Source organism: Rana temporaria, chromosome 5 (assembly GCF_905171775.1).
Source record: "Rana temporaria chromosome 5, aRanTem1.1, whole genome shotgun sequence".
In the NCBI taxonomy this organism is placed as follows: Eukaryota; Metazoa; Chordata; class Amphibia; order Anura; family Ranidae; genus Rana; species Rana temporaria.
In genome coordinates, this window is record NC_053493.1 from 116355645 (window position 1) to 116379872 (window position 24228).

General features: G+C 43.5%; 1 protein-coding gene across 1 annotated transcript in view; it reads right to left on the bottom strand.

The window, feature by feature from the left end:
- The window catches only part of COL6A6 (collagen type VI alpha 6 chain), a 286317-nt gene that overhangs the window by 150224 nt on the left and 111865 nt on the right, over positions 1-24228 (bottom strand). The window contains exons 10-13 of the mRNA XM_040353048.1: positions 20180-20755; positions 8484-8827; positions 8320-8398; positions 3133-3278 (exon numbers count right to left, since the gene is read on the bottom strand). Of these exons, the coding sequence (XP_040208982.1) occupies positions 3133-3278; positions 8320-8398; positions 8484-8827; positions 20180-20755 (1145 nt within the window). The remainder of the gene's footprint in view (positions 1-3132; positions 3279-8319; positions 8399-8483; positions 8828-20179; positions 20756-24228) is intronic.

The window sequence follows — 24228 nt, forward strand, 5'->3', positions numbered from 1 at the left end:
GGGCCAAATCCTCAAAAGGGATACGCAGGCGGAACTGCTGTTCAGCCTGCGTATCCCTGGGCCAAATCCTCAAAAGGGATACGCAGGCGGAACTGCTGTTCAGCCTGCGTATCCCTGGGCCAAATCCTCAAAAGGGATACGCAGGCGAAACTGCTGTTCAGCCTGCGTATCCCTGTGCCTATCTTTGGAACTGATCCTCAGAAGCAGTTTTCCAAAGATAGGCAGAAGATCCGACATCTGTAAGAGACTTACACTGTCAGATCTTAGGATGCAGTACCGCATCCGCCGCTGGGGGCATTTCGTGTCGAAATGCCGCCTAGCGTATGCAAATGAGGACTTACGGAGATCCACAAAGCTTTTCAAACTAGTTACACCTTGTAAAAACAGACCTTTTTTTCGATCGCCGCAATTTTTTTTAAATTTTGAAAAAAAAAATTCGGCACGTAACTTTTTTTTACCCGACGCAACTTTATTGTCCCGTCGCAATCCACAAACCCGATACAACGTAATTTCGCGCGCTGCCCGTCGGGAAAATGATGTCACGAGCATGCGCAGTACGGCCGGCGCGGGAGCGCGCCTCATTTAAATTGTCATCGCCCCCTGGAGAAGAGGACCGCCTTGCGCCGGGAGAATTTAAGTTACACGGCCTGAAATTTCTAGGTAAGTGCTTTGTGGATCGGGCACTTAGGTAGAAATTTTAAGTCAGTGTAACTTAAATGGGAAAAGTTAAGTTAGGCAGGAAATTTGAGGATTTGGCCCACGGTCTCTTAACGTAATCTTCATCTCAAGGGGATATCTAGCACTGCAAAACCAAAATGTTTGAAGTCTTATGCTGGGTACACATGGAAAGCTTTTTTTTTGTTGAACCCAGCAGGTTAAAAAAAAAAAAAAAAAAGCGCAGATCGCCATCCTAACAAATCTAATGTTAGTGCGGCGATCTTCATGCTGAGCTATTGTGTTCTAACTGGGGACTGCCTTTCCACCAGAACACAGTGATTAGCGCTCACAGCCAATTTGACAGAAGCCAGTTTTGAGACTGGTTTCTCTCAGGCAAGGAACAGTCCACACAGGCTGAAAGTTGGCTGGTTCCTGCCAAACTGAGAGTTCTTGGCCCATTTTCAACCTGTATGTACCTAGCTTAAGATAGAAGAAAAAGTTTCCTGAAATGTTTGCCATATACTAGTTCTTGGCAGGGAACCTGTAACTGCTCTGGACCTTGTATGTGGTTAAGAAATTGGCTGCTCCCAATGGAGACTTTTCATACTGGAGTTTTGCTTTGTGTCAAGCCTCGTACACACGGCCGAGGAACTCGACGTGCCAAACACATCGAGTTCCTTGGCCAGTTCAGCACTGAAGCCGCCGAGGAGCTCGGCGGGACGAGAGCTCCCATAGAACAACGAGGAAATAGAGAACATGTTCTCTATTTCCTCGTCGAGCTCCTCGTCGGCTTCCTCGGCTGAAAGTGTACACACGACCAGTTTCCTCGGCAGAATTCAGCCAGAAACTCGGTCGGAAGCTGAATTCTGCCGAGGAAACTGGTCGTGTGTACGGGGCCTCAGAGTCCCTTTGAATAAAGAAATCACTTTTGGATGTCTGTTGTAGGGCATGACATTCTATAAGACAGTTAAATAACTCAGCTCTGTTGGAATAAAACATTATTATGAATCTGTGATTTTATGAAGAAAAGAAAATACCGTATTTTCCGGCGTATAAGACGACTTTCTGGATGCAAAAAAATGCATCCAAAGTCGGGGGTCGTCTTATACGCCGGGTACGGTCTCCGTGCTGCTGCGAGCGTCAATGATTTAAAAGTCGCTCCTTCTCCTCAGTGTGTTCTGTGATAGGAGGAACACAAATTTTCCCAGCAGCGCCTCTGTTCTGTGTTCCTCCTATCACAGATGCCTTCTCATCCTCGGACGAGATGAGAAGACGTCCGTGATAGGCGGAACAGAGGCGCTGCTGGGAAGATTTGTGTTCCTCCTAACACAGGACAGTCTGAGGACGCTCGCAGCTCCGCCTGGCCTGGCCTGGCCTGCTATTCAGAAAAAAAAGTGAGTACCGTAAATGCACCGTTTGCAGTGATGGCACAGAGAGGGGGCAAGTGATGGCACATTAAAATTAAAATTCACACTGAAATCGTACTGCCGCTGCACCGCATATATGTGAACAGGCTCCATAGAAAGCAGGTTTGGTTCACATGTCATGCAAATCGGATGTGGTCAAAAATGCATCCAATTTGCATATATGTGAACAGAGCCTAGTGCATTACCCCAATTTTGAGGGACAGAGGACCTTAACGCTGTTGTGCCCAAGCACGTCACCCCTCCCATCCATCGCACGAGGATCTCAAAACTGTGAATTCATTGTTCAAAGGATTGAAAGCTCTTAATATATGAAATTTATACAGTTAATTTTTATCGCTTGAATTATATTTCCCATTATGGCAGCGAGTGGGGCCTCATGTTTAAAGGGGGTTGTAAAGGTAAAAAAAAAAATCCTAAATAGCTTCCTTTACCTTAGTGCTGTCCTCCTTCACTTACCTCATCCTTCGATTTTGCTTTTAAATGTCCTTATTTCTTCTGAGAAATCCTCACTTCCTGTTCTTCTGCCTGTAACTACACACCGTAATGCAAGGCTTTGTTCCTGGTGTGGAGAAAGCCTCTTGAGGGGGGAGGGGGAGAGCAGGAGTGTCAGGACGCTATCTACTTTGCAAATAGAGAACAAATCTGTGTGTTAGTGGGCGTCCTGACACTCCTGCTTGCCCCCTCCTCCCTCAAGATGCTTTCTCAACACCAGGGAGAAAGTGTTGCATTACTGTGTGTAGTTACAGACAGAAGAACAGGAAGTGAGGATTTCTCAGAAGAAATAAGGACATTTAAAAGCAAAATGGAAGGATGAGGTAAGTGAAGGAGGACTGCACTAAGGTAAAGGAAGCTATTTAGGGAATTTTGTTTTTACCTTTACAACCCCTTTATGTTTTGCCTAAGGCCTCACAGAGCCTAGAGCCATCTCTGTGGAAGAGGTCCAATTTTCTTATTGTGGTTGAATGAATACAATTCAATTTTGGCACTAAATGGCACTAAAGCATAAATGCAACATATAATTTAAAACTTTGGATGGGCCCTGGCTTACCACGTGCTTAAATAGTCTTTCACCAATATCTGGCATTCCAATATACATTTGATAGTTGTATTCAAAGCCTCTGCCAAATTCTATGTATTTGATGTCATCATAATGCTTTGCTCCTTCAAGTGCAACAGTAACCAATGCACTTAATCCTGAAAAGATACAGATACATGTACACAACTATACATAATTTATCAAATATTTACATTTTATTAAGATTAAGTTGGCCTAAAAATGAAAATTAGATTTTAAATAAGGCTTACTCAAAACCCAGGCCCCTTTCACATTTATACGACTTCAAAGTCGTGCGATTTTGCCGCGATATTGTGGCCGTGATTTTGCCGCGTTTATAGCGCGATTTTGCGTGATTTTGCGGCCACGATTTTGCCGCGATTTGAGATCAGTACAACTCCGACTTTGCCACAACTTTGGCATTAACCAATAAAAACATAAATGGTGTGAGGCAATTCCTTTTCCTGCCACCACAGTTGTCATTGCTGCTGCGGCAGTAGCAGTGCATGAGGAAGAAGAGGAGAAGCAGAGGCGGAGAAGACGTTGATATTTGGTACATCCCATCATTGCCAATCGTGAAGATAGGGGTCAATTTTGGGTCCTCTATAATGAAGCATGAGAAGAATGCTCCTTACATTGGTGGTCAGTGGGAAGGATGTCCCTTACATTGGACAGCAGGAGCTCCCTCTGCAAAAGGTATTGGTCCTGGGCCATGATGATGATATCATCCAAGAAATGATGGACTCTGAACCCTTTCTCCATCAGAGGGGCCAGGACTGCAATCAGAACCTGGGTGAAGGTTCGAGGAGAAGTGGCTAGGGAAGGAAAGGCAGACAAATTGGTAATGTCTGACCCCAATGCAATTCTGAGGAACTACTGGTATGACTGAAGGATCAGGACATGCAGGTAGGCATCCTGCAAGTCCACCAAAATCATCCAGTACCCTGGTTAAATAACCTGGATTATGGTATGGAGAGACTCCTTGATCCAGATAATTTGATTCAGCCTCTTGAGGTCGATCACTGTTCTGAAGCCCCCCCAGAACCAGAAAGAGTGGTGAATAGAAGCCTGCAAACCTCTTACAGGCCGAAACTGATATGATCTTCCCTTGAAGTAACAAGATTTTGATGTACTCCTGAAGAGCAGCTAACCTCAGGGCCTATTGGGTTGTCTTGGTGGGGTTGAAGGTGTAATCTGGAGGCTGCCGTTTGAATGGCCAATAATGGCCTTGAGCCACTGTGGCATGAACCCACCGATCTTGGCAGTGGTTTTGCCAGAACTGGGCAAGTTTGAGCAGCCTGGCTCCAACCGTCTCCCCCTGGGCAGGCCTGGAAATCAAAAGGGCTTCTGTGTACCCGAGAGAGCCGCAGGGGCCTTAGCTCTCTGCGATCTTAGGAAGGTTGACTGTGTACCCCTCCAACCCCTTCTGGAGTCCTTAGATGGGCAAAAACCTCTGAAATCCTAATACCTGTTTGGCGTCCCTCTGGTTGGTCACCCCCTCTGGCATCTGGACCTTCAATCTTGGGGCAGAAGACCTGATCTTCCTCCTGTAACCCTGGAGATGACAGTCTCCAGTTTTTGGCTGAACAGCACCTTCCCATCAAAAGGCAGTTTACAGCATTCTGCTTTGAAGATGGGTCAGCTGCCCAGGGCTTTAGTCACAAAGCTCTTGTGACTGAGCTAAGCATGGCTCATGAGGACCATCGAATGATGCCTATAGCTCCCTCCACTACGAAGTCCACGGGTAGCTTTATCTCATCAAGAGCTTTGATGATTTGTTCTTTAGGCAGCTGGTTTTTGATTGCATATTACAAGCTTACAGGCACCACCTGCCACAAGGTAGGACTTTCTTAAGTCTGTGTTAATGGGCCTCTCTAGGATATCATGAAAGAATGAAGAGTCTTCTATCGGAGGTGTCACATTCTTGGCCAGTCTAGTAACTGACATATCCACTGTCGGTGGGTTAGATAAAGGTGCCGCATCATCCCCTGTGAGTGGATACAACTTCTGCAACCTATTGGTTGAAGATGATTTTCTCTCTCCCTTCTCCTATTCTTCCTGAAACAGGCCTCTTCTTTCTGTCATAAGAGGAAAGGTACCTGTTTCTTTAGGTAGGGATATTACATTTTCTTTTTCTTTGGAAGAGGTTTCCAGATCCTTCCATTCTAGTGCAGCTTTTACTGCCTTAATGAATGGTGGCACCACTGCAAACTCATCTTTCCAAAAAATTCTGGTTAATCAGTTAATTCATGATTCAGCATGGGAAGGGGCAATTTCTTTTTCACATAGGGCCAGGCAGCCTTTAAAATTAGCACTTTAGATTTCCAATGTTCGAGTCCCATAGACTTTAAAGTTCACACAAACTTTTGGTGTGTTCGCAGGTTCTGGTGCGAACCGAACGGGGGGGTGTTCGGCTCATCCAGCTCTTTGTTGCCATCCATTTCTGGGTGCTTTTTGACGTATGTTTGGGGTCATTGTCCTGCTGGAAGACCCAAGATCTCGGACGCAAACCCAGCTTTCTGACACTGGGCTCTACAGTGCGACCCAAAATCCTTTGGTAATCCTCAGATTTCATGATGCCTTGCACACATTCAAGGCACCCAGTGCCAGAGGCAGCAAAAAAAAAACAAAAACATTATTGAACCTCCACCATACACTGTAGGTACTGTGGGCCAGATTCACAGAAGAGATACGACGGCGTATCTCCTGATACGCCGTCGTATCTCTGTGATCCGCCCGTCCTAATTATGCGACTGATTCATAGAATCAGTTATGCATAGATAGCCATAAGATCCGACAGGTGTAATTGACTTACACCGTCGGATCTTAGGATGCAATTCTAGGCCGGCCGCTAGGTGGCGATTCCATTGCGGTCGGCGTAGAATATGCAAATGACTAGTTACGGCGATCCACGAACATCCGCGCGTTCGTCGCAATCCCGTACGTCGTCGCTACTCGTTTTTACCCGTCGCAAAGTTACACCTACTTTAACATGGCTTATCTTTAGATCAGCCATGTTAAAGTATGGCCGTCGTTCCCGCGTCAAATTTCGATTTTTTTGCGTAAGACGTCCGGGAATACGAAACGCCGTAACGCACGTCGCCGTTCCAAAAAAACGCCGGGGCGCCGTAATTTCGCGCAAAGCACGTCGGGAAATGTAAACCCGGAGCATGCGCTGAACGTTCGGCGCGGGAACGCGCCTAATTTAAATGGTGCCCGCCCCATTTGAATTAGGCGGGCTTGCGCCGAGCGCATTTACGTTACACCGCCGCAAGTTTACAGGTAAGAGCTTTGTGAATCAGGCACTTACGCTGTAAACCTGCGGCGGTGTAACGTAAATCAGATACGTTAAGCTGCCGTGGAGCAACGTAAATGTATCTGAATCTGTCCCAGTGTTCTTTTCTTCGTAGGCCTCATTCCGTTTTCGGTAAACAGTAGAATGATGTGCTTTACCAAAAAGCTCTATCTTGGTCTCATCTGTCCACAAGACATTTTCCCAGAAGGATTGTGGCTTACTCAAGTACATTTTGGAAAACTGTAGTCTTGCTTTTTTATGTCTTTGTGTCAGCAGTGGGGTCCCCCTGGGTCTCCTGCCATAGGGTTTCATTTCATTTAAATGTTGACGGATAGATTTTTTGGAGCTTGTATAGGGCTGCTTATCCACCATCCAGACTAACCTGCGTTGCAATCTTTTATCAATTTTTCTCTTCCGTTCACGCCCAGAGAGATTAGCTACGGTGCCATGGGTTGCAAACTTATTGATAATGTTGCGCACTGTGGACAAAGGCAAATGTAGATCTCTGGAGATGAACTTGTAACCTTAAGATTGTTGATATTTTTCCATAATTTTGGTTCTCAAGTCCTCAGACAGTTCTCTTCTCCTCTTTCTGTTGTCCATGCTTAGTGTGGCACACACAGACACACAATGCAAAGACTAATGCTGCGTACACACGATCAGTCCATCCAATAAGAACGGTCTGATGGACCATTTTCCTCGGACCAAACCGGTCGTGTGTGGGCCCCATCGGTTATTTACCCATAGGTTAAAAAGAAACAATCTTGTTTTAAATTTAACCGATGGATACCTAACCGATAGGACAAAACCGATCGTTAGTAGGCACGACCATCGGTTAAAAATCCACGCATGCTCAGAATCAAGTCGACGCATGCTTGGAAGCATTGAACTTTGTTTTTTTCAGCACGTCGTTGTGTTTTACGTCACAACGTTCTGACACGATCGTTTTTTTAACCGATGGTGTTTAGGCGCGACGGACCATCAGTCAGCTTCATCGGTTAACCGACGAAAACGGTCCATCAGACAGATGTGTACGCGGCATAAGTGAACTTCTCTCCTTTTTATTTGCTTTCGGGTGTGATTTTTATATTGCCCACACCTGTTACTTGCCCCATGTGAGTTTAAAGGAGCATCACATGCTTGGAACAATCTTATTTATCCACACTTTTGAAAGGGTGCCAAGAATTTTGACCAGCCCGTTTTTGGAGTTTTGTGTGACATTATGTCCAATTTGCTTTTTTCCTCCCTTTTTTTGTTTTGTTCCAATACACACAAAGGGAATAAACATGTATATAGCAAAACATGTGTTACTGCAATACTTTTCTGTGATAAATACTTGATTTTCTGGAAAAAAATTGGGGTGCCAACTATTTCGGCCATGACTGTATTTCTACCTAAAATCAGGTCACATAACTTACTGCTGATTAATTGCTATGTTCCTCTGATCATGTGCTTTACTGTCTTAGCCATGTGTTGCATTGTGTTATCGATGTGCTATTAACTGACCTCTAATAGCCATGTGTAGCCACAGCAGCTTGTTTGTTTTTTTTTCATTGGTATTCATTGGTATAATCTTCTGCCCTCTATAGATACATTTTACAGTCCTAGCTAGACCCTCCTTGTTTCTTCAAATAGATTCAGTTTTTTGCCAACTCAGGGTTAGGAAAACCACTTCAAAATACTGGAATACTTATCTGAAATAAAGGTGTGTTAGATTCAGTGTCCCTGTCTTATTGAAGAGCTCAGCTGCCTGTGGATTCCGCTTTGCAGCAAGTGGCCATACTTTCTGCACAGACTGGGTCTAATGAGGTATTTTATTGCATATATTTGATTGGAAGCAGAATACTAGTCAAGTAATTCTGTTTTTCTAGTGTGTAGCATTTTACCTTTCTTTTTTAAGTTTTCTACTGTCTCTTCAAGATCTTCCACATCATCATCTAAGCCATCAGTAAAGACAAGCAACATCTACATGGTATAAAGAGAAAACTGAAATATTTACAGTAAGCATCTGGTTATTTGAATTGTGTGATAATAACTAACTCATACATACTTTGGCTTTCCCTGCATCTTTATTTTTAAAAATCTCCCACATAGACTCTATAATAGGTGACTTGAGATATGAAGGACGGGTAACATTGGTTGTCCTCAAGTTCAGAGCAATATCTGGGCTGTAGATTTGAAAGAGGGGCGAAACTGGTGTTTCTGCATTTGGCACATAAAAGGCTACGCTGATTTGAGGCTTTACACCTTGGCCGCATGTGGCAGATTTCACATCCATCATGTTTTTTAAGATTTTATTAAGTTGTGCTCCCAGATGACTTTGACCATGGAATAATTTAGCCCCATTTGGATAGACTGAAATGTCAAAAGTCACCACAACATCAATTGAACAATCTGTGAAGGAAAAAAAACAATATAAATATTAACAAGTATTTGAAAGTGCTAAGATGTACTTTTTGTATCTTAATCGTTGTTGCTAACGTTTTGAAGAAATGCAAGAACCCCTAAAAAGAGAAATGTTTATTTTGGCTGCTATTTAAACCTATTGTATGGTCCTTTATTTAATTGCCATGATCTACAAAGTTAAAAGTTGATAAGATTGGCAGATGAACTTTGTAGGCATAACAGGTAATTCTACTATACAGAAGGCTGTCACCCCAAACGGAGAAACACCATGAATAATTTGACACAAAGATACCTCTTATGGCATACTAGCCTAGGAAATTTTCTACCTTTACTCAGTGGGAATGCTCACTTCAGGTGCAAGTGTCAGCTTGGTGGGTCAGTGTTTATGTTCCCTAATTTTTGTGGTTTTCTGATCACTCCATCTCCTGAACTTTGTTTTTGAACCAGTCCTTTTAGCTTTGAAGCCAATGTGAGGATCAACCCATGTACCCCTGGTTGTATTACCGACTACGTTCTCCGTTTGTGTTCCATCTTTTATTTCTTGAATAATATGCATTAAACTCCTGAGGAATAGCAGTATGCAACACACCGCCCTTGATAAACAACCTTTATATTATTATACCCTACTATAGCAAATGACCTTGTGTCTTTGTTTTCATTATATTTCAATCTATATGTTTTTTATTGGCGGTGTGTTATTCTTATTCTAAGGTTTATGTCCTTATGAAAAGTCAATGTTATCAATTTTTTTATTTTATATTTTATATTGTATATCCTTTTTAATAAGATTTCGATTTTTTACTTATTTTTAACCGTGTTATGGCTACAAAATCCATCTGCCAATCTTATCAACTTTTAACAATCTACTATTTTTGGACGCGACATTGTGTATTCTTTACCATATCCACAGTACCACTCTGTGATGATATGACCCCCATTTATCCATGATCTACAATTACCTTAATATAATGTACTGATTTACAAAGAAAAAAAAACGACAAAGCTGGAATTTAAGAATTTACCCAAATAAGATGCATCAGCACCATCCCAGTAAATGTAGAGGTCCTGCAAAAAGGGACTTTCAATGTGTCACCTTGAAGATCATATATGGCATATACACATGAATATACAGTACAGGGTATGGTACTGATTTACTTGATTTGACTTTTAATTATTCTATTTGAAAATGCTGACAAACAGAGATTTGTGAATTGATTTATGTGATCCAGATGCAGTGCTGAATTGGTAAATTGTTCCAAAGCAGCAAAGAACACAGTGGGGTTGATTTACTAAAGGCAAATAGACTGTGCACTTTTGCAAATGCAGTTGCACTCTGCAAGAGGTTTAGCTCTAGAGCATAGTAAATGAGGTGAAGCTTCACTTTTCAAAGAATACCTAATCACATGCAAGGAAAATAAAATAAAATAAAATAATTCTTGCTTGCACATGATTGAATGATGGAAGTCAGCCGAGCTTCCCCTCATTTACTAAGCTCTAAAGCAAATTCCCTTGCAGAGTGCAACTACACTTGCAAAGTGTCTATTTACCTTTAGTAAACCAACCAACCTGGATCCACCAACAGGAAGTGTGGTCTCCCCAGCCCATGAATGACTTTCCAGTCACCTTTCAGCATTTAATAGAAATCACACTTTTAAAACTGCCGAGGGTTATAAGGTAAGAATACAATAAATATATGTTTATTGCACATCATATTAAACTGCAAACATATTAAAATGCAAACATTTAGAGATGGTGCTTATCTAGTGCAAGGTTCTCTCCCAGGAGCCTATTTATAGCTATAGAAATGTCAACAGTAATAATTGGCACTTCCACAAATGTATTTATCAAGTTTTAAATATGCAAGTAGTTTCAATGGTACAATACAAGATGCCAACGTATAAGTATTCATCAATGGAGCAATTGTTACAGTCATAGAGTTTTAGCAAAAGGCAGTTGGGTAATGAGTGAAGAGAAGACATCTATTAATGGAGTACAACATCCTGTACTGAGGCATATTAGACAAGTGCATGTAAAAGCATGATGATGCAAAAAAATACAGACCCAACTGAAAAGTAGAGGAATAGGACTTCTGCTTTTCAGCCTGGTCTGTATTTTTTATTTGTAATATCATGCGTTGTACTTTTACGTGCTTTGGTCTAATATTCTTTAGTATAGGATGTGTTGTGCTCTATAACTTACCGTACTGTATTTTTTGTTGCTCAAGCTCTGTGATGGTAACGATTAGTCATTTGAGGTACCGTATACTGATTCTGTGGCATTGTGTATTGTACTATTGACATTCATATGGATATGGGGTAAGAATTCCCCCTGTGATATGAATAGCCTGAAGTAGTATAACTCCTCACTTGAGGCTATCCTAGTAAAGGAGCACGCTAGTTCTGTATTGGGGTAGTAATGCCACACAGGGGCTGTTCTAGAAGTTTAGGCTTTCTGCTTGGCACATTGCTGCTTTGAACCAAGTTGATAAGTAGTCCTTCTAACCACTATGTGCTGTTTCACAAATATTCATACACTAATACTGGAACAACTGCCGAATCAATGGCACCAATTATTTTCTCTTGCTTACTCATCTTTACTAACAAAGGGCCTAATTCAGTAAAAATCACAGTGTTAACAGTTCCATGCTATTACTTTTTACATTTATCCTAATTCATCATACTGTATTGTGATTTTTTTTTATCACATGTCAATGCAAATGTAATACTGCACATACAAGTAACCATTTGTTTAAAGCATATGCTATTTGAAAATGCATGATACAGTGCAGTATCTCTGCATGAAGCATGGCATTTTTCATCCTGGTACTTTAAATTGTATCTTTTTTTATGTTATGAAAAAGGATTGTGGCCTACCAAAATATGTCAGGCTAGTTGCCTCTTTTTGAAGCAGAACTTGTCAAAAAATAAAAACGTCCAGGAAGCAGAGTTTTTTTTTGTTGTCAGAAGGGACAAGCAAAGTCTTCTTGCTACTACTAGATTTCTATTTTGTGTACCCTGCCTATGGCAGATGCGCCGTGTGCACTTCCTTGTATATTTTATGGCATGTGTAAGATGCCAAGCATGGAGCTAAGCGCAAAGGAACAGGAAAGTAGCACTACCTAAAGTTATACTCCTGCAGAGATAAGGACCTAAAAAAACACGAATATAAAAATATAATTTATTTTATTATTAATGTAAAATGTATAGTAGTTCTCTGGACTAATATTTCACCTATCTGACTAAAGTGATTACATTTAATATCTAATCTTATTAGGTTTTAAAATCACATGAGAAAAGTGCCAGCAGAAGATAAAGCCTAAAACATTTGCTTAACTTTTCTCTGTGAACCACACAGTATTGTTCTGCAACATATTATAATAATATGGTCTAAGGCTGGATTCACACCTATGCATTTTTAGATTTGCACTACAGAATGTGATCCATAGGGAACCATGTTACATGGACTGTAGTGCAAACCTTCAAAATGCAAAAAGCACTAAAAATGCATTGGTGTAAATCCAGCCTTATGCCCTATACACAGGATCAGATTTTCCATCTGAAAAACCTTGGATGTTTTTTCCAATGGAATTCCGCTCAATCTTGGCTTGCATACACACGGTCACACAAAAGTGCTCTGAACCATCAAGAACATGGTGACGTACAACACTACGACAAGCCGAGAAAATTAAGTTCAATGAGCATGAGTCTGAATTTTGCGCGTTGTAATTGCCACAGACGATTGGAATTTCCGATCGGAAAAATTGAGAACCTGCTCTCAATCTTTTGTTGGTGGAAATTCCGACAGCAAAAGTCCGATGGAGCATACACACGGTCAGAGTTTCTGTTCAAAAGCTCACATCGGACTTTTGCTGTCGGAAAATCCGATCATGTGTACAGGGCATTAGAGGCCACTTTTAACACGTCATAAAAACTACAATAAAAATGAGTCCCAGTATTTCCTATTAACTACTCCAAAAAACTGTGCACCTATCTTTTTATGGGTTGATTACTTCCTAGTTTATTATTAGTTTAGTTTCCCTGGTTTTGCGTTTTTATATTAAATAATAATAATAATAATAAAAGGTTTGGTGTTAGGAACCTTTGAATGCTATTTTAAAATAGATTTACTAATAATTTACTTCTTACCTAAAACGTATGAAACTTATGGTATCAACATTAAAGGTAACCTATCCAAAATTCACATTGCTGTAAACCGTATATCTGTTTGTGGTAAAAAATGTATGCGGTTTTCTAGGTCAGTTTTACAGGTCTAGGTCAGTAAGGAGCAGACAGATTCCAGCAGCCAGCAGGATAATCACTTAAACAGAATCTGTTACTTTGCCTATTCTGGGTAAACTGATCTGTTAATAGGATACCTACCTGATACTTACTTCCTTGCCCATTCTCACCACTCTATTTACTTACAGCAGCACGTATTTTTCAATAACTGAAAACACCATGTATGTTCAATTGGATAAACAGATGTGTGGTAGTGCAGCAAAGGTTAAGTAGAAGTGGATGGGGGCAGGGGGGTGGCCTAACAAGAGAATCAGTTACTTTGCACTAAATAAGTAAATGAAAAAGGTAGGCGCTGCCCTATTCACAAAAAAATTGTGAACAATCTGCAATTACATTAATTAAATAAAGCACCTAAAAATACATAGCAGGTGTTAATATAAAAAGACCATATAAGTGAGGATATGTTCCCAATCATCGTATTGCTCAGACAATCTATAAATGTTTACAAAACTTCAGTAACAGTGGTCCACCACGTGTTTAAAAAATTAATGCTCACCAAAACCATAATGCCAACAAAGTGACCATCGAGTCCAAGCAAAGTCTTCTCCCAGCACTCTCCTATTCTCTCTGTGTCACTAAAATAAAGTGCTCCAAACAGGACCGCAAGAAGGGGGTAGTAAGGGGGTAGTATGTTATAATAAAGATAGAATAAAAAATATGCACTCACATGGAAGTAATAAACATCAGCATCAACGTGTGTGGCTTTTCAGGTACAGGATGGATCTCGCACCGCAGCTCACTTTCCCAGAGCCAGTGTGCATTCCACAGACCCGGAAGTGACGTAGTGATGGATTCCGGATCCGGATACTACATTCTATACACCCTTCTTGCGGTCTTGTTTGAAACACTTTATTTTAGTGACAGACAGAGAGTAAGAGAGTGCTGGAAGAAGACTTTGCTTAGGTCCAACAAGAGGTGTAAACTCACTCAATGGTCACTTTGTTGACTGTATGGTTTTGGTTAGCATGAATTTCATAAATATACGGTACAGGACTTTTGATTGAAGTTTTGGGCACATTTGTAGATTGTCTGAACAGCTCGATAATTGGCAATATATCATCACTTTTTTTTTATACTCACAGCTGCTATGTATTTTTTTTATATATTTATAAGAGGGTCAGGGCCCAGGCGGGCCAACACAGTACAAAGAATGCATATGACAAGGCAATAATCCAGTTACAGTACATAAGGAATGAGGATATATCAAATAGGACAACATTTCCAGCAACTAAGTGCTTCATAATGGGCAACATCGGTAGTATCAAGTATCAAGTATTTCAAGGCGGTCGTTGTCCATTTCAATTTAAAGTTGGTTTGTAGGTGTGTGAGTTGTGTTTGCGGTATCCCTACTTCCATCGTTTCCGATTTAGTAAAGTAAATTTTTAGGTTGGAGAGCGCCCCATTGAAGTCAAATTCTCGCAGCAGGTTTGGGAGGGAGACGAAAGGTGTAGTTAGTGTGAACATAAGGTCGTTGGCGTAGGCCGACACCTTGTGTTGGGTTTGGTTTACCATTACTCCTAAGATGTTAGGGTTCAGTCGTACGTGGCATAAGAATGGCTCTAATGAAAGGGGGAATAATAGAGGGGACAGCGGACAACCCTGCCTCGTCCCATTAGTGATCGGGAAGGAGTCAGAGACCACTCCGTTAGCCCTGACTCTGGCCGACAGTCCTATGTGTCGTAGCGTAGCGAACATGAAGGTCCAACTGACCTGATCGAACGCTTTTTCAGCGGCTGTGCCTAAAAAAATGCTAGGTGTTTTGGTGTGGGTGGCCACATAAAGAAAGTTCAGGACTTTGGTGGAATTGTCCCTCGCCTCCCTCGTTTGGACGAAACCCACTTGATCTAGATGTATCAGTTGGGGTAGATGGGATTGTAGTCTAGTGGCAAAAAGTTTGGGAAATAACTGGGGTCCGTATTAAGTAGAGATATGGGACGGTAGCTCCCACAGTTCGATGGGTCCTTGCCTTCTTTAGGGATGACAGCAATCTGCGCCTGTAAAGTGGTGGTATGTAGTGCGCCTCCTTTGGTGAGGCCGCTAAGCAGGTTAACTAGATGAACACCCAGTGACGGAAACAATGTCTTGTAATACTGAAGGGTGAGTCCATCTGGTCCGGGGGCTTTCCCCAGTTTGGTACTCCCTATCGTTAGTTGCAGCTCGGGTAGCGTGATCGGGGCTTCTAGCAAGTCGCGTGTCTCAGCAGGTAAAGTGGGCATGCGTGAAGAGGTTATGTAATCCGTCATGTGGTCTGATGTTGGGGGTGTCGTGGGCAAGTTGTAGAGGGATCCGTAATAGGATTTTAACTCCTGTGATATTTGTTGGGGCATAGCTACCCTGTGGCCCCTCTGGGAATGTACATATGGTATATAGGACGCCATTTTCTGGGAGCGCAAAGATTGTGCTAGGAGTCTGCCGCACTTATTGCCCGACTCATAGACTTTCCTGCGGGTTATTTGGAGCGCCGACTTAGCTTTAAAAGTGAGCAGGTCGGTGACCTGCGTGCGTAGTGTGTCAAGCTCCGTTCTCAGTAAGTCCGACGGGGTTTGCTTGTGTCGAAGCTCTAGGGACTGAAGTTTGTCAAGAAGGGAGGTCAGTTGGGCAGTCCTTTGTTTTTTTAGTTTCGCTCCATGTTTTATAAGGACTCCCCGGATCACCGCCTTGTGGGCTTCCCATACTAATCCCGCATCACTGTCGGTGTCATTATTGGTGTGGAAGTAGTGGGATATTTCCTTCGTCACGTCAGCTAGTACCTCTGGGTTTTGGAGAAGACTCTCATTGAGCCTCCACGGTGCCCTTTGACCTCTATAAAAGTCATTCAGTGTATATCTCAGTGTGACCGGAGCGTGGTCCGACCAAGTGATGGATCCCAACGAGGTGCCTTTAGCCGCTTGAAGTTGGGCGTGAGGAATGAAAAAGTAGTCTATGCGTGAATATACATTGTGGGGATGGGAATAGAATGTGTAGTCTCGCTCGCAGAGGTGCATGGAAAAGGCGCCAGGTGTCAATGAGTTGTGATGCGTGTAGAGACAGGTGTATGGCCTTCCGTGTGCCGCAAGTGGTGTAAGAGCGCCCGTAGAGGTGTCCTCAGCTGGGATCAGGGGGATGTTAAAGTCTCCCCCGACAATGAGTTGTCCCTCGGAAAATTTTCGGAGAATTGTTAGGTGTTTTTTATTGAAACTGTCTTGTTGGCTGTTCGGGGCATACAGGTTAGCAATGGTTACCTTCACGCCACCGATCATGCCCTTGAGGAATAAGAATCTGCCCATCGGGTCGGTTAAGACCGCCGTCAGGGACCACGGCAGTTTTGCCGAGATCAGCACAGAGACCCCTCTAGATTTGACTTCCCTATAGGCGGAGTGGTAAAATCAGTTTTTTAGGATTGGGAATGTGTTTTCCATGAAATGTGTCTCTTGCAGCAGGATAATGTCGGCATTTAGACGCCTCATGTCATTGAGCAGCATCCGCCATTTCTCGAGGATGTTGAGGCCCTTTACGTTGAAGGTGACCAAATTAATCTCAGCCAAAAAAAGTGAAAGAAGAATGAGAGAGGAAAGAAAGTATGAGAAGCAGTCCCCTGGAGGTTGACCAGACCTGCCGGGGTAGGTCCGATGAAGGGGTAAACCCTCAGCAGACGCTAACCAGCAATGCTTTCTGTAAAATGGGTTTCTGTAAAATACTTGCAGTAACGCTCTCCGGTGTCACCCGGGTAATGAGCGTCGTCCTAAGTGGGTGTGTGTGTAGCAAGGGCTCTTTTTGGAGACTCCCAATCCCTTCCCGACCACCCAGGCAGTTTCTACGTGTATGAATGTGGGCCGTAATAGAATGGTTAGTGTTGCAGGGTTAAGTAATGCATGGAGTCGTAAGGGCGGAAGAAAAATCATACAGGTTATTCAGAGTACAAATGGCTAATACTGACAGATTCAACAATTTAAATAAAATGAACAAAGTGCAAAGGCTGACCGTCAAACAAGATAGCGCCCCCTGACCGCCACCCCCCATCCCGACATGAACATGGATCTGCATCCCCCCTGTCAGGCGCCAATCCAGCTACCCAAGGGGGGGGAAGCCGCAAGAGAGGGAGGTGCCCACTGCATGCCTGCATCAAAATGTCTCCACCCCCCACCCCCAAGGAAACAAGGGTCAACATCCCACCGGATCCCCCCACTCCCCCACCCCAGATCATGACTCAGTCCAAGATCCCAGTGCTAGGAGACCAGTGCCACAGCCTCCAAGTGTATGAATGCACCCCAGAGTCTTACAGTTGGCTGGGGCCCCAGCTCCCCCGGCCCCAAGGCTACACAACCACTCGCCGCCGCCCCCATGACCTGAAGGGATGCAGTTTTGTGGTCTCCAGCGTCCCAAGGAAGTTGAGGGGCATCATGTCCAGTAGGCTCGTCTGGGTATAGGGCACTTGAAGCATCCGAAGAAACAATGGAGGGGCAGGGGGGCGACACAGGCGGCACAAAGCCATGTGAGTGACAGCCGCACCCCACGCAGAGAGAGAAAAAAAAGGGGGCACTGCAAGGATGCTGCGGAGCTCGTGGGGTGGTAGAACACCCAGGTCCATATCAGCAGCATGCTACACATTGGCACGGAGGGGGGGCGTGAGGTCACCACTGTTTGACCGCTTCATCCTGCGGCAGGAAAAAGGGGGGGAGGGGAGGTCTGGGGGAGGGCTACCAGAGGACTGGGGGGGCCAGGGGGCGCGCAGGAGGCACAACGGTTGCGGGGAGATACAGTCAGCCAACGTCCAAACAGGTGTAATGATAGTCAGCCAGGGGATGATTAGGACTCACGTGACCCAGCATTGGATGGAGCTCTGCGGCGTCCGCTGGACCTCTGAGAGCGGGTCTGCTGGTTGAATCTGCTGGCACCAGGGTCTGAGCGGCCGGACGGCTTTGGGATCTTCATTAACCAATTCGGTACTTGGATTGGCTCCGCTCCCAGGAACCGAAAAAGGTCCCGTAAGTCCAAGGGTGTTCTCAGGGTAAAAGAGGTCTGCTCCATGCGGAAGGTGACTGCCAAGGGGTACCCCCAGCGGTAGGTGCAGCCGCGTCTCCTCGCGGCCTCTAGGATCGGCCTCAGCATCGCCTGGCGTGGCAGCGTGGCTCTAGACAGGTCAGGGAGAATCTGGATGTGCGCCCCGTCAAAGTCGATGTCACCCAGGTCCCAGGCCCTCCTAGATGGTCTCCTTCAGAGGGTAGCGGTGCAGGCGGCACAACACGTCACGCGGCCTGGCGGGATCCGGGGATCTGGGGCCTAGGGTGCGGTGGACCCGATCCATCTCCAGCGTGGGCTGAGGGGACTCCAGGAGTCTCTGGAAAATATCCGTGACTGTCACTGCAAGGTCCTCAGGACCCGTTGCCTCCGGAATTCCCCAGAGCCGCAGGTTATTGCGGGAATTCTATTTCTTCTATATGCAATTGCATCTCCTGGGCTTCTATGGCATGCTTTTCTTGTGCCCGCTCCACGGCCTGCACTCGTGATGCCAACGAGGCGACCAAAGTCTCCCCGGAGGTGACCTGGTCTGATATAGTGTGTAGCTCCATCCGTACTTCCTGTATATCCTTGTTGTGCGATTCCTCGATCCGCAAGATCAGGGCCTCTATGTCTGACCTCGTGGGGAGGGCCTGCAGCATGGCGCGGAGGTCTGCATCCAACTGGCTCTGGGTAGGGTCAGTCATACTGGGCATCTGTGCCATGTTGGGTCCACGAGGCGCTGCTACAATGGCGCCCGGAGATAGTCGCTGTGGGTCCCGAAAGTAGTGGTATATGCTGGCTTGGGAGGTATGATGGCGGGTCCCTCTGGTCGCCGATCTCGTCCTGTATCGGCTAAGGGGTGTTCATGCCGTGCCCACATGAGAGGAAGGTAAAATGGTGGCCGTGGCTAGTCGGGTTAGGCCGGGAGCTCCTCCAGTGCACGTCTTTACTCAGCCATTGCTAAGCCACGCCCCCACTGCTATGTATTTTTTAAGTGGTTTATATAATTAATTTAATTGCAGATTATTCACTATATTTAAGGGTCAGCTGTCTTTAATTATTAGGTGTGTTGTATTGGGTTTTAGGTAGGCGCCTTTCATATTTAGTGTATTACTTTGAAGTCTGTTCTTATCTTAACACCCTGTGTTAAAAAATAGGTTGATTTGCTTTCTTGTTTATTGCAAAAAGAACACAACAAGCATAGACTAAGGGCCTGATCCACAGCCGCCGAGCGCAACTTAACTTTTCAGAGTTAAGTTACACTGCCGCAAATCTCCCAAGTTAGGTGCCGATCCACAAAGCACTTACCTGGAAATTTGCGGCGCTGTAACTTAACTTCGTCCGGCGCAAGGCGTTCCTAATACAAATGGGCGATTCCCATTTAAATTAGGCGCGCTCCCGCGCCGGACGTACTGCGCATGCTCCGTCGGGTAACTTACCCGACGTGCATTGCGCTAACTGACGTCGCTCCGACGTCATTTGCTTAGACGTTAACGTAAATGGCGTCCAGCGCCATTCACGAACGTCTTACGCAAACGACGAAGAATTTCAATTTCGACGCGGGAACGACGGCCATACTTAACATGGCTTAAGAGAGCTAGGGCTGAGCCCTAGTTTTACGCGGCGGAACTCGACGTAAACGACGTAGATCTAGCACGACGGGCCCGTCGGAACGTTCGTGGATCGCCGTAAGTGTTCATTTGCATATTTTAGGCCGGCCGCAATGGCCTCGCCACCTAGCGGCCGGCCTAGAATTGCATCCTTAAGATCCGACAGTGTAATTCAATTACACATGCCGGATCTTCTCCCTAACTATGGAAAACTGATTCTGTGGATCAGTTCCATAGTTAGGACCAGGGACACGACGGAGTAACAGCAGTTACTCTGTCGTATCTCTTTTGAGGATTTGGCCCTAAATTCTGAAACAAACCAAGCTCCTGTGGTCATTTTAGGGCCAGTAGTGTCTAAAACATATATGGCTAGTTTTCCTAAGAAACATTTCATAAACAGAAAATTGGGCATGAAGAAAGTTATAAGCTTATATGAAAAAGGTTATACTTACTGCTAGTTGTTTGTTGTGTGCAGGTATCTCTAACAATTCTCTCTTTGACGTGTTTCAGGCCATTAAAATTGGTAACTGAGAACTTTCTTTCTGGTGAGCCAGCAATCTGAAGAAGCTGAGTTTCATCCACATCTCCCACTCCTATAGCATATATATCAATACCTTTTTTTCTCAGAGTTTGTGCTGGAATTGCTACCTCATCCTGTGAAACACCATCAGTTATCACCAGAAGAACCTGACGGATGCCTTGCTTTATACGGCTATTATTGCCAAATGGACTTAAAAGTGTAGCATCTGTCAGAGTGAGGGCCTTTCCAATATGAGTAGTGCCACGTAGCTTAGGGATTTTTTCAATATTATCCTTTAAAGACCTTTTATCTCTATGAGTCTTAAGCGCAAACTCCACTCTGTAGTTATGACTATACTGTGCAACTCCCACATGAACTTTGCTAGGGCTGATGTCAAAATCCTCGACAACGGAGATCATGAATTTTTTCATTTCTTCAAAATCTCCTATTGAAATGCTAGAGGATCCATCAATCAAGAATATTACATCCGCCTCTTTTACTTCACATACTGAAAAATAAAATTAGATAAAAAAATATACATAATTACAATTGTGTACAATTCATTATACTGTTTATCTCTAAGAACCACAGCTGAGAAAAATGTAATAATGTAAACGTTTTTAAATTGAATGGATCATTTTGCTGAAATATGAAACACTGCACTTCAATAGACACTTTCATTAGACCACTGATTTCATTAACATTCTTCCTATATTAACATATTTTATTCATGGTTTTTACCTGTTAAAACCTCTATTGTGTAGACATCCAAAAGCCCTGAGAGTGCTACTGAGTGCAACCAAATTGGATGTGATGTCTGCAGACTCAAAGCTATCACCTAAAGAAAACTCTGTATCATTGTTCTATGCTACTCTGAGGCCCCATACACACGACCGAGTTTCTCGGCAGAATTCAGCCAGAAACTCGGTCGGAGCTGGATTCTGCCGAGAAACTCGGTCGTGTGCACACTTTTCAGCGAGGAAGCCGACGAGGAACTCGTCGGGCCGAAAAGAGAACATGTTCTCTATTTCCTCGTTGTTCAATGAGGAAAGTCGGCCCGCCGAGCTCCTCGGCGGCTTCCACACTGAACTTGACGAGGAACTCGATGTGTTTGGCACGTCGAGTTCCTCGGACGTGTGTACGGGGCCTCACAGTTACTACATAAAAGGTTATGGAAGTGAGGAGAGAGGGGGAGGAGCAGAGCCAGCACAGTAAGTAATTACTAATTAGTCACTACCAAAAGAAGAGAGGGCTATGATGTGCAAGGAGGAAAGGGGCTATTCTAAGGTATTGACTCTTCTTCCTGAAATAGTCAAATTTGCTAGCAAGTTCAGAGACACATTGCAAGTCAATAAAAAAATGCTCATGGAAAGGTAAATTCTGCACGTAAGCATTTAAAATACTGGATTTTCTGTGCTGCAATATTTAAAAGTTGGTACAAAGGTCTCTTTAAATGTATTTTGTAACTGAATTTGTCCAGTTCTTCAAACTGAACAATCAATAATTATATTAGGACATTATTACCATACTGGCAACATTGTTTCGCTGTTTGTTGGTACTGTAATAAAATGTGGGACTCGTATAGGTGAGTTTTATTTACGAATGACATGTTTGTTTTGGAATACGGTGCTATTCAAAAACATGACTTTGAATGCAAAATCCAACAGGGTTGTGTTTGACCTGCATTGCCCATTGACTATTGACAGGACCTACTGCACTTTAAGAAACAAAAAGCAAATTAAATGAACCCTCACTTGTCATGTACACTACAGAATTAAAGTAAATGAAAAACAGGAGGGTTGTGAATAAATGCGCTTCACATGAGTCAAAAAAATAAAGCCTATACAAAGCCTACAGAAAAGTACACAAACTCTGCCTATTCATGCTACCTTTGATTTTTACCTTAGCTAAGTGAATGTGGCAAACATTTTCTTTGTAAAGAACACTCAATCACATGAAAGAGGAATAGAAAAAATATATATTTTTGCTTACACATGAGTTGATGATGGAAATCAGCTAAGCTTCACCCCATTAACTAAGCTAAAGGAAACTCCCTTGCAAAGTGATAACTCCCACGCCCATGTGGGATAGTCTACCTAAACTTTCTAAGTAAAAGGCCAACAACATAAGCTGAAAGTAGAGACTCCATTATGACAAAACAAGGAAGGTTTGTGCCAGAAGAAACTATGACACTTTCACCTGATTTCCTGCAATCAGTAGTACAGTAAAGACTGGGATCCTGGTTGCTTCCTTGCTTTTACTGGACAGAACCTTGATAGATTCAAAGCAACACTTAAAGGCCCCATACACACCATAGAATCTATCCGCAGATAAATCCCATCAAATGGGTTTCTGCGGATAGATCCTATGGTGTGTACACTCCGTCGGATATCTATCCGCAGATAAATCTCCCCTGGAATGGATTTCCAGCAGATAAATATTTGTCGACATGCACAGAATATCTATCTGCTGGAATCCATTCCAACGGATGGATCCGCTCGTCTGTACAGACTTACCGGATCCATCCGTCCAAAGGGATTCCCCGCACGCGCCGTAATGAATAGACGCATGCGTGGAATTCCTTATATGACAGTGTCGCGCCCGTCGCCGCGTCATAATAGCGGCGACGGCGCGACACGTCATCGGCAGAGGATTTCAGCGCGGATTTCAATGCGATGGTGTGTACACGCCATCGCATTGAAATCCTCTGAAATCTTAGAGAGGATTTATCCGCGGATACGGTCCGCTGAACCGTATCTGCGGATAAATCCTATCGTGTGTATGGGGCCTCACAGTTGCCCAAGTTAACCAGATAATCCCCTGGTATTTGTACATGAAAAATTAGCATTACGCACTGTGACCAGAGCTATTTGGTCACAGTGTGTGGGGAAAAAAATTGCGGAAAAAGAAAACAAAATGTAATACAAAGGAAAAGAAAATATTACATTTTTTTTTTTTTTTTACATACTGTCACCAGTCAGTGTCCCTGATCACTACCACACCAGTTATATAATGATGCTGTACTGCACTAGGAACAGTATGTAAAAAAAAATTGTGACATTTTGTTTTTTTTATTTCTTAATTTTCCAAAAGATTGTGACAAAAATTTTACAACATCAGAAAACTCGCCATGCCTCTTACTAAATCACTTGGACTGTCTACTTTCCAAAAAGGGGTCTTTTGGGAGATATGTGTACTTTTCTGGTGTTTTCCAGCCTCAAGAAATAGGCCATCAATACATCTGGACTGATCAATTTTCAGATATATATCAGTTTGTGGACTCTATAACTTTCCTACAGACTAAATAATATACACTGTTTTGGGTTATTTCCCCCCCAAAAATTTTGCAGAATACATTTTAGCCTAAACGTATAAAGTAAGAATATTTATTTGCAAAATGTTATAACAGAAATGAAGAAAATTACTTAAATAAATAAAACATTTGAGAGGGAGTACAACTGGGGGGATCTGTAGTGGAGAAGGATCTGGGGGGTTTTAGTTGATCATAAGCTCAATAATGGCATGCAATGCCAAGCTGCGGTTTCCAAAGCGAGCAAAGTCCTTTCTTGTATTAAGAGAGGTATGGACTCCAGAGACAGAGATATAATTTTGCCCCTGTACAAATCATTAGTAAGACCTCATCTGGAATATGCAGTTCAGTTTTGGGCACCAGTTCTCAAAAAGGATATCGGAGAACTGGAGAAAGTGCAGAGAAGAGCAACCAAACTGATAAGAGGCATGGAGGAGCTCAGCTATGAGGAAAGATTAGAAGAACTAAATCTATTCACTCTTGAGAAGAGGAGAATTAGGGGGGATTTAAAGGTATTCACTTTACGGTCAACACTGAGGACAAGGGGGCACTCTTTACGTCTAGAGGAAAAGAGATTTCACCTCCAAATACGGAAAGGTTTTTTCACAGTAAGAGCTGTGAAAATGTGGAACAGACTCCCTCCAGAGGTGGTTCTGGCCAGCTCAGTATAT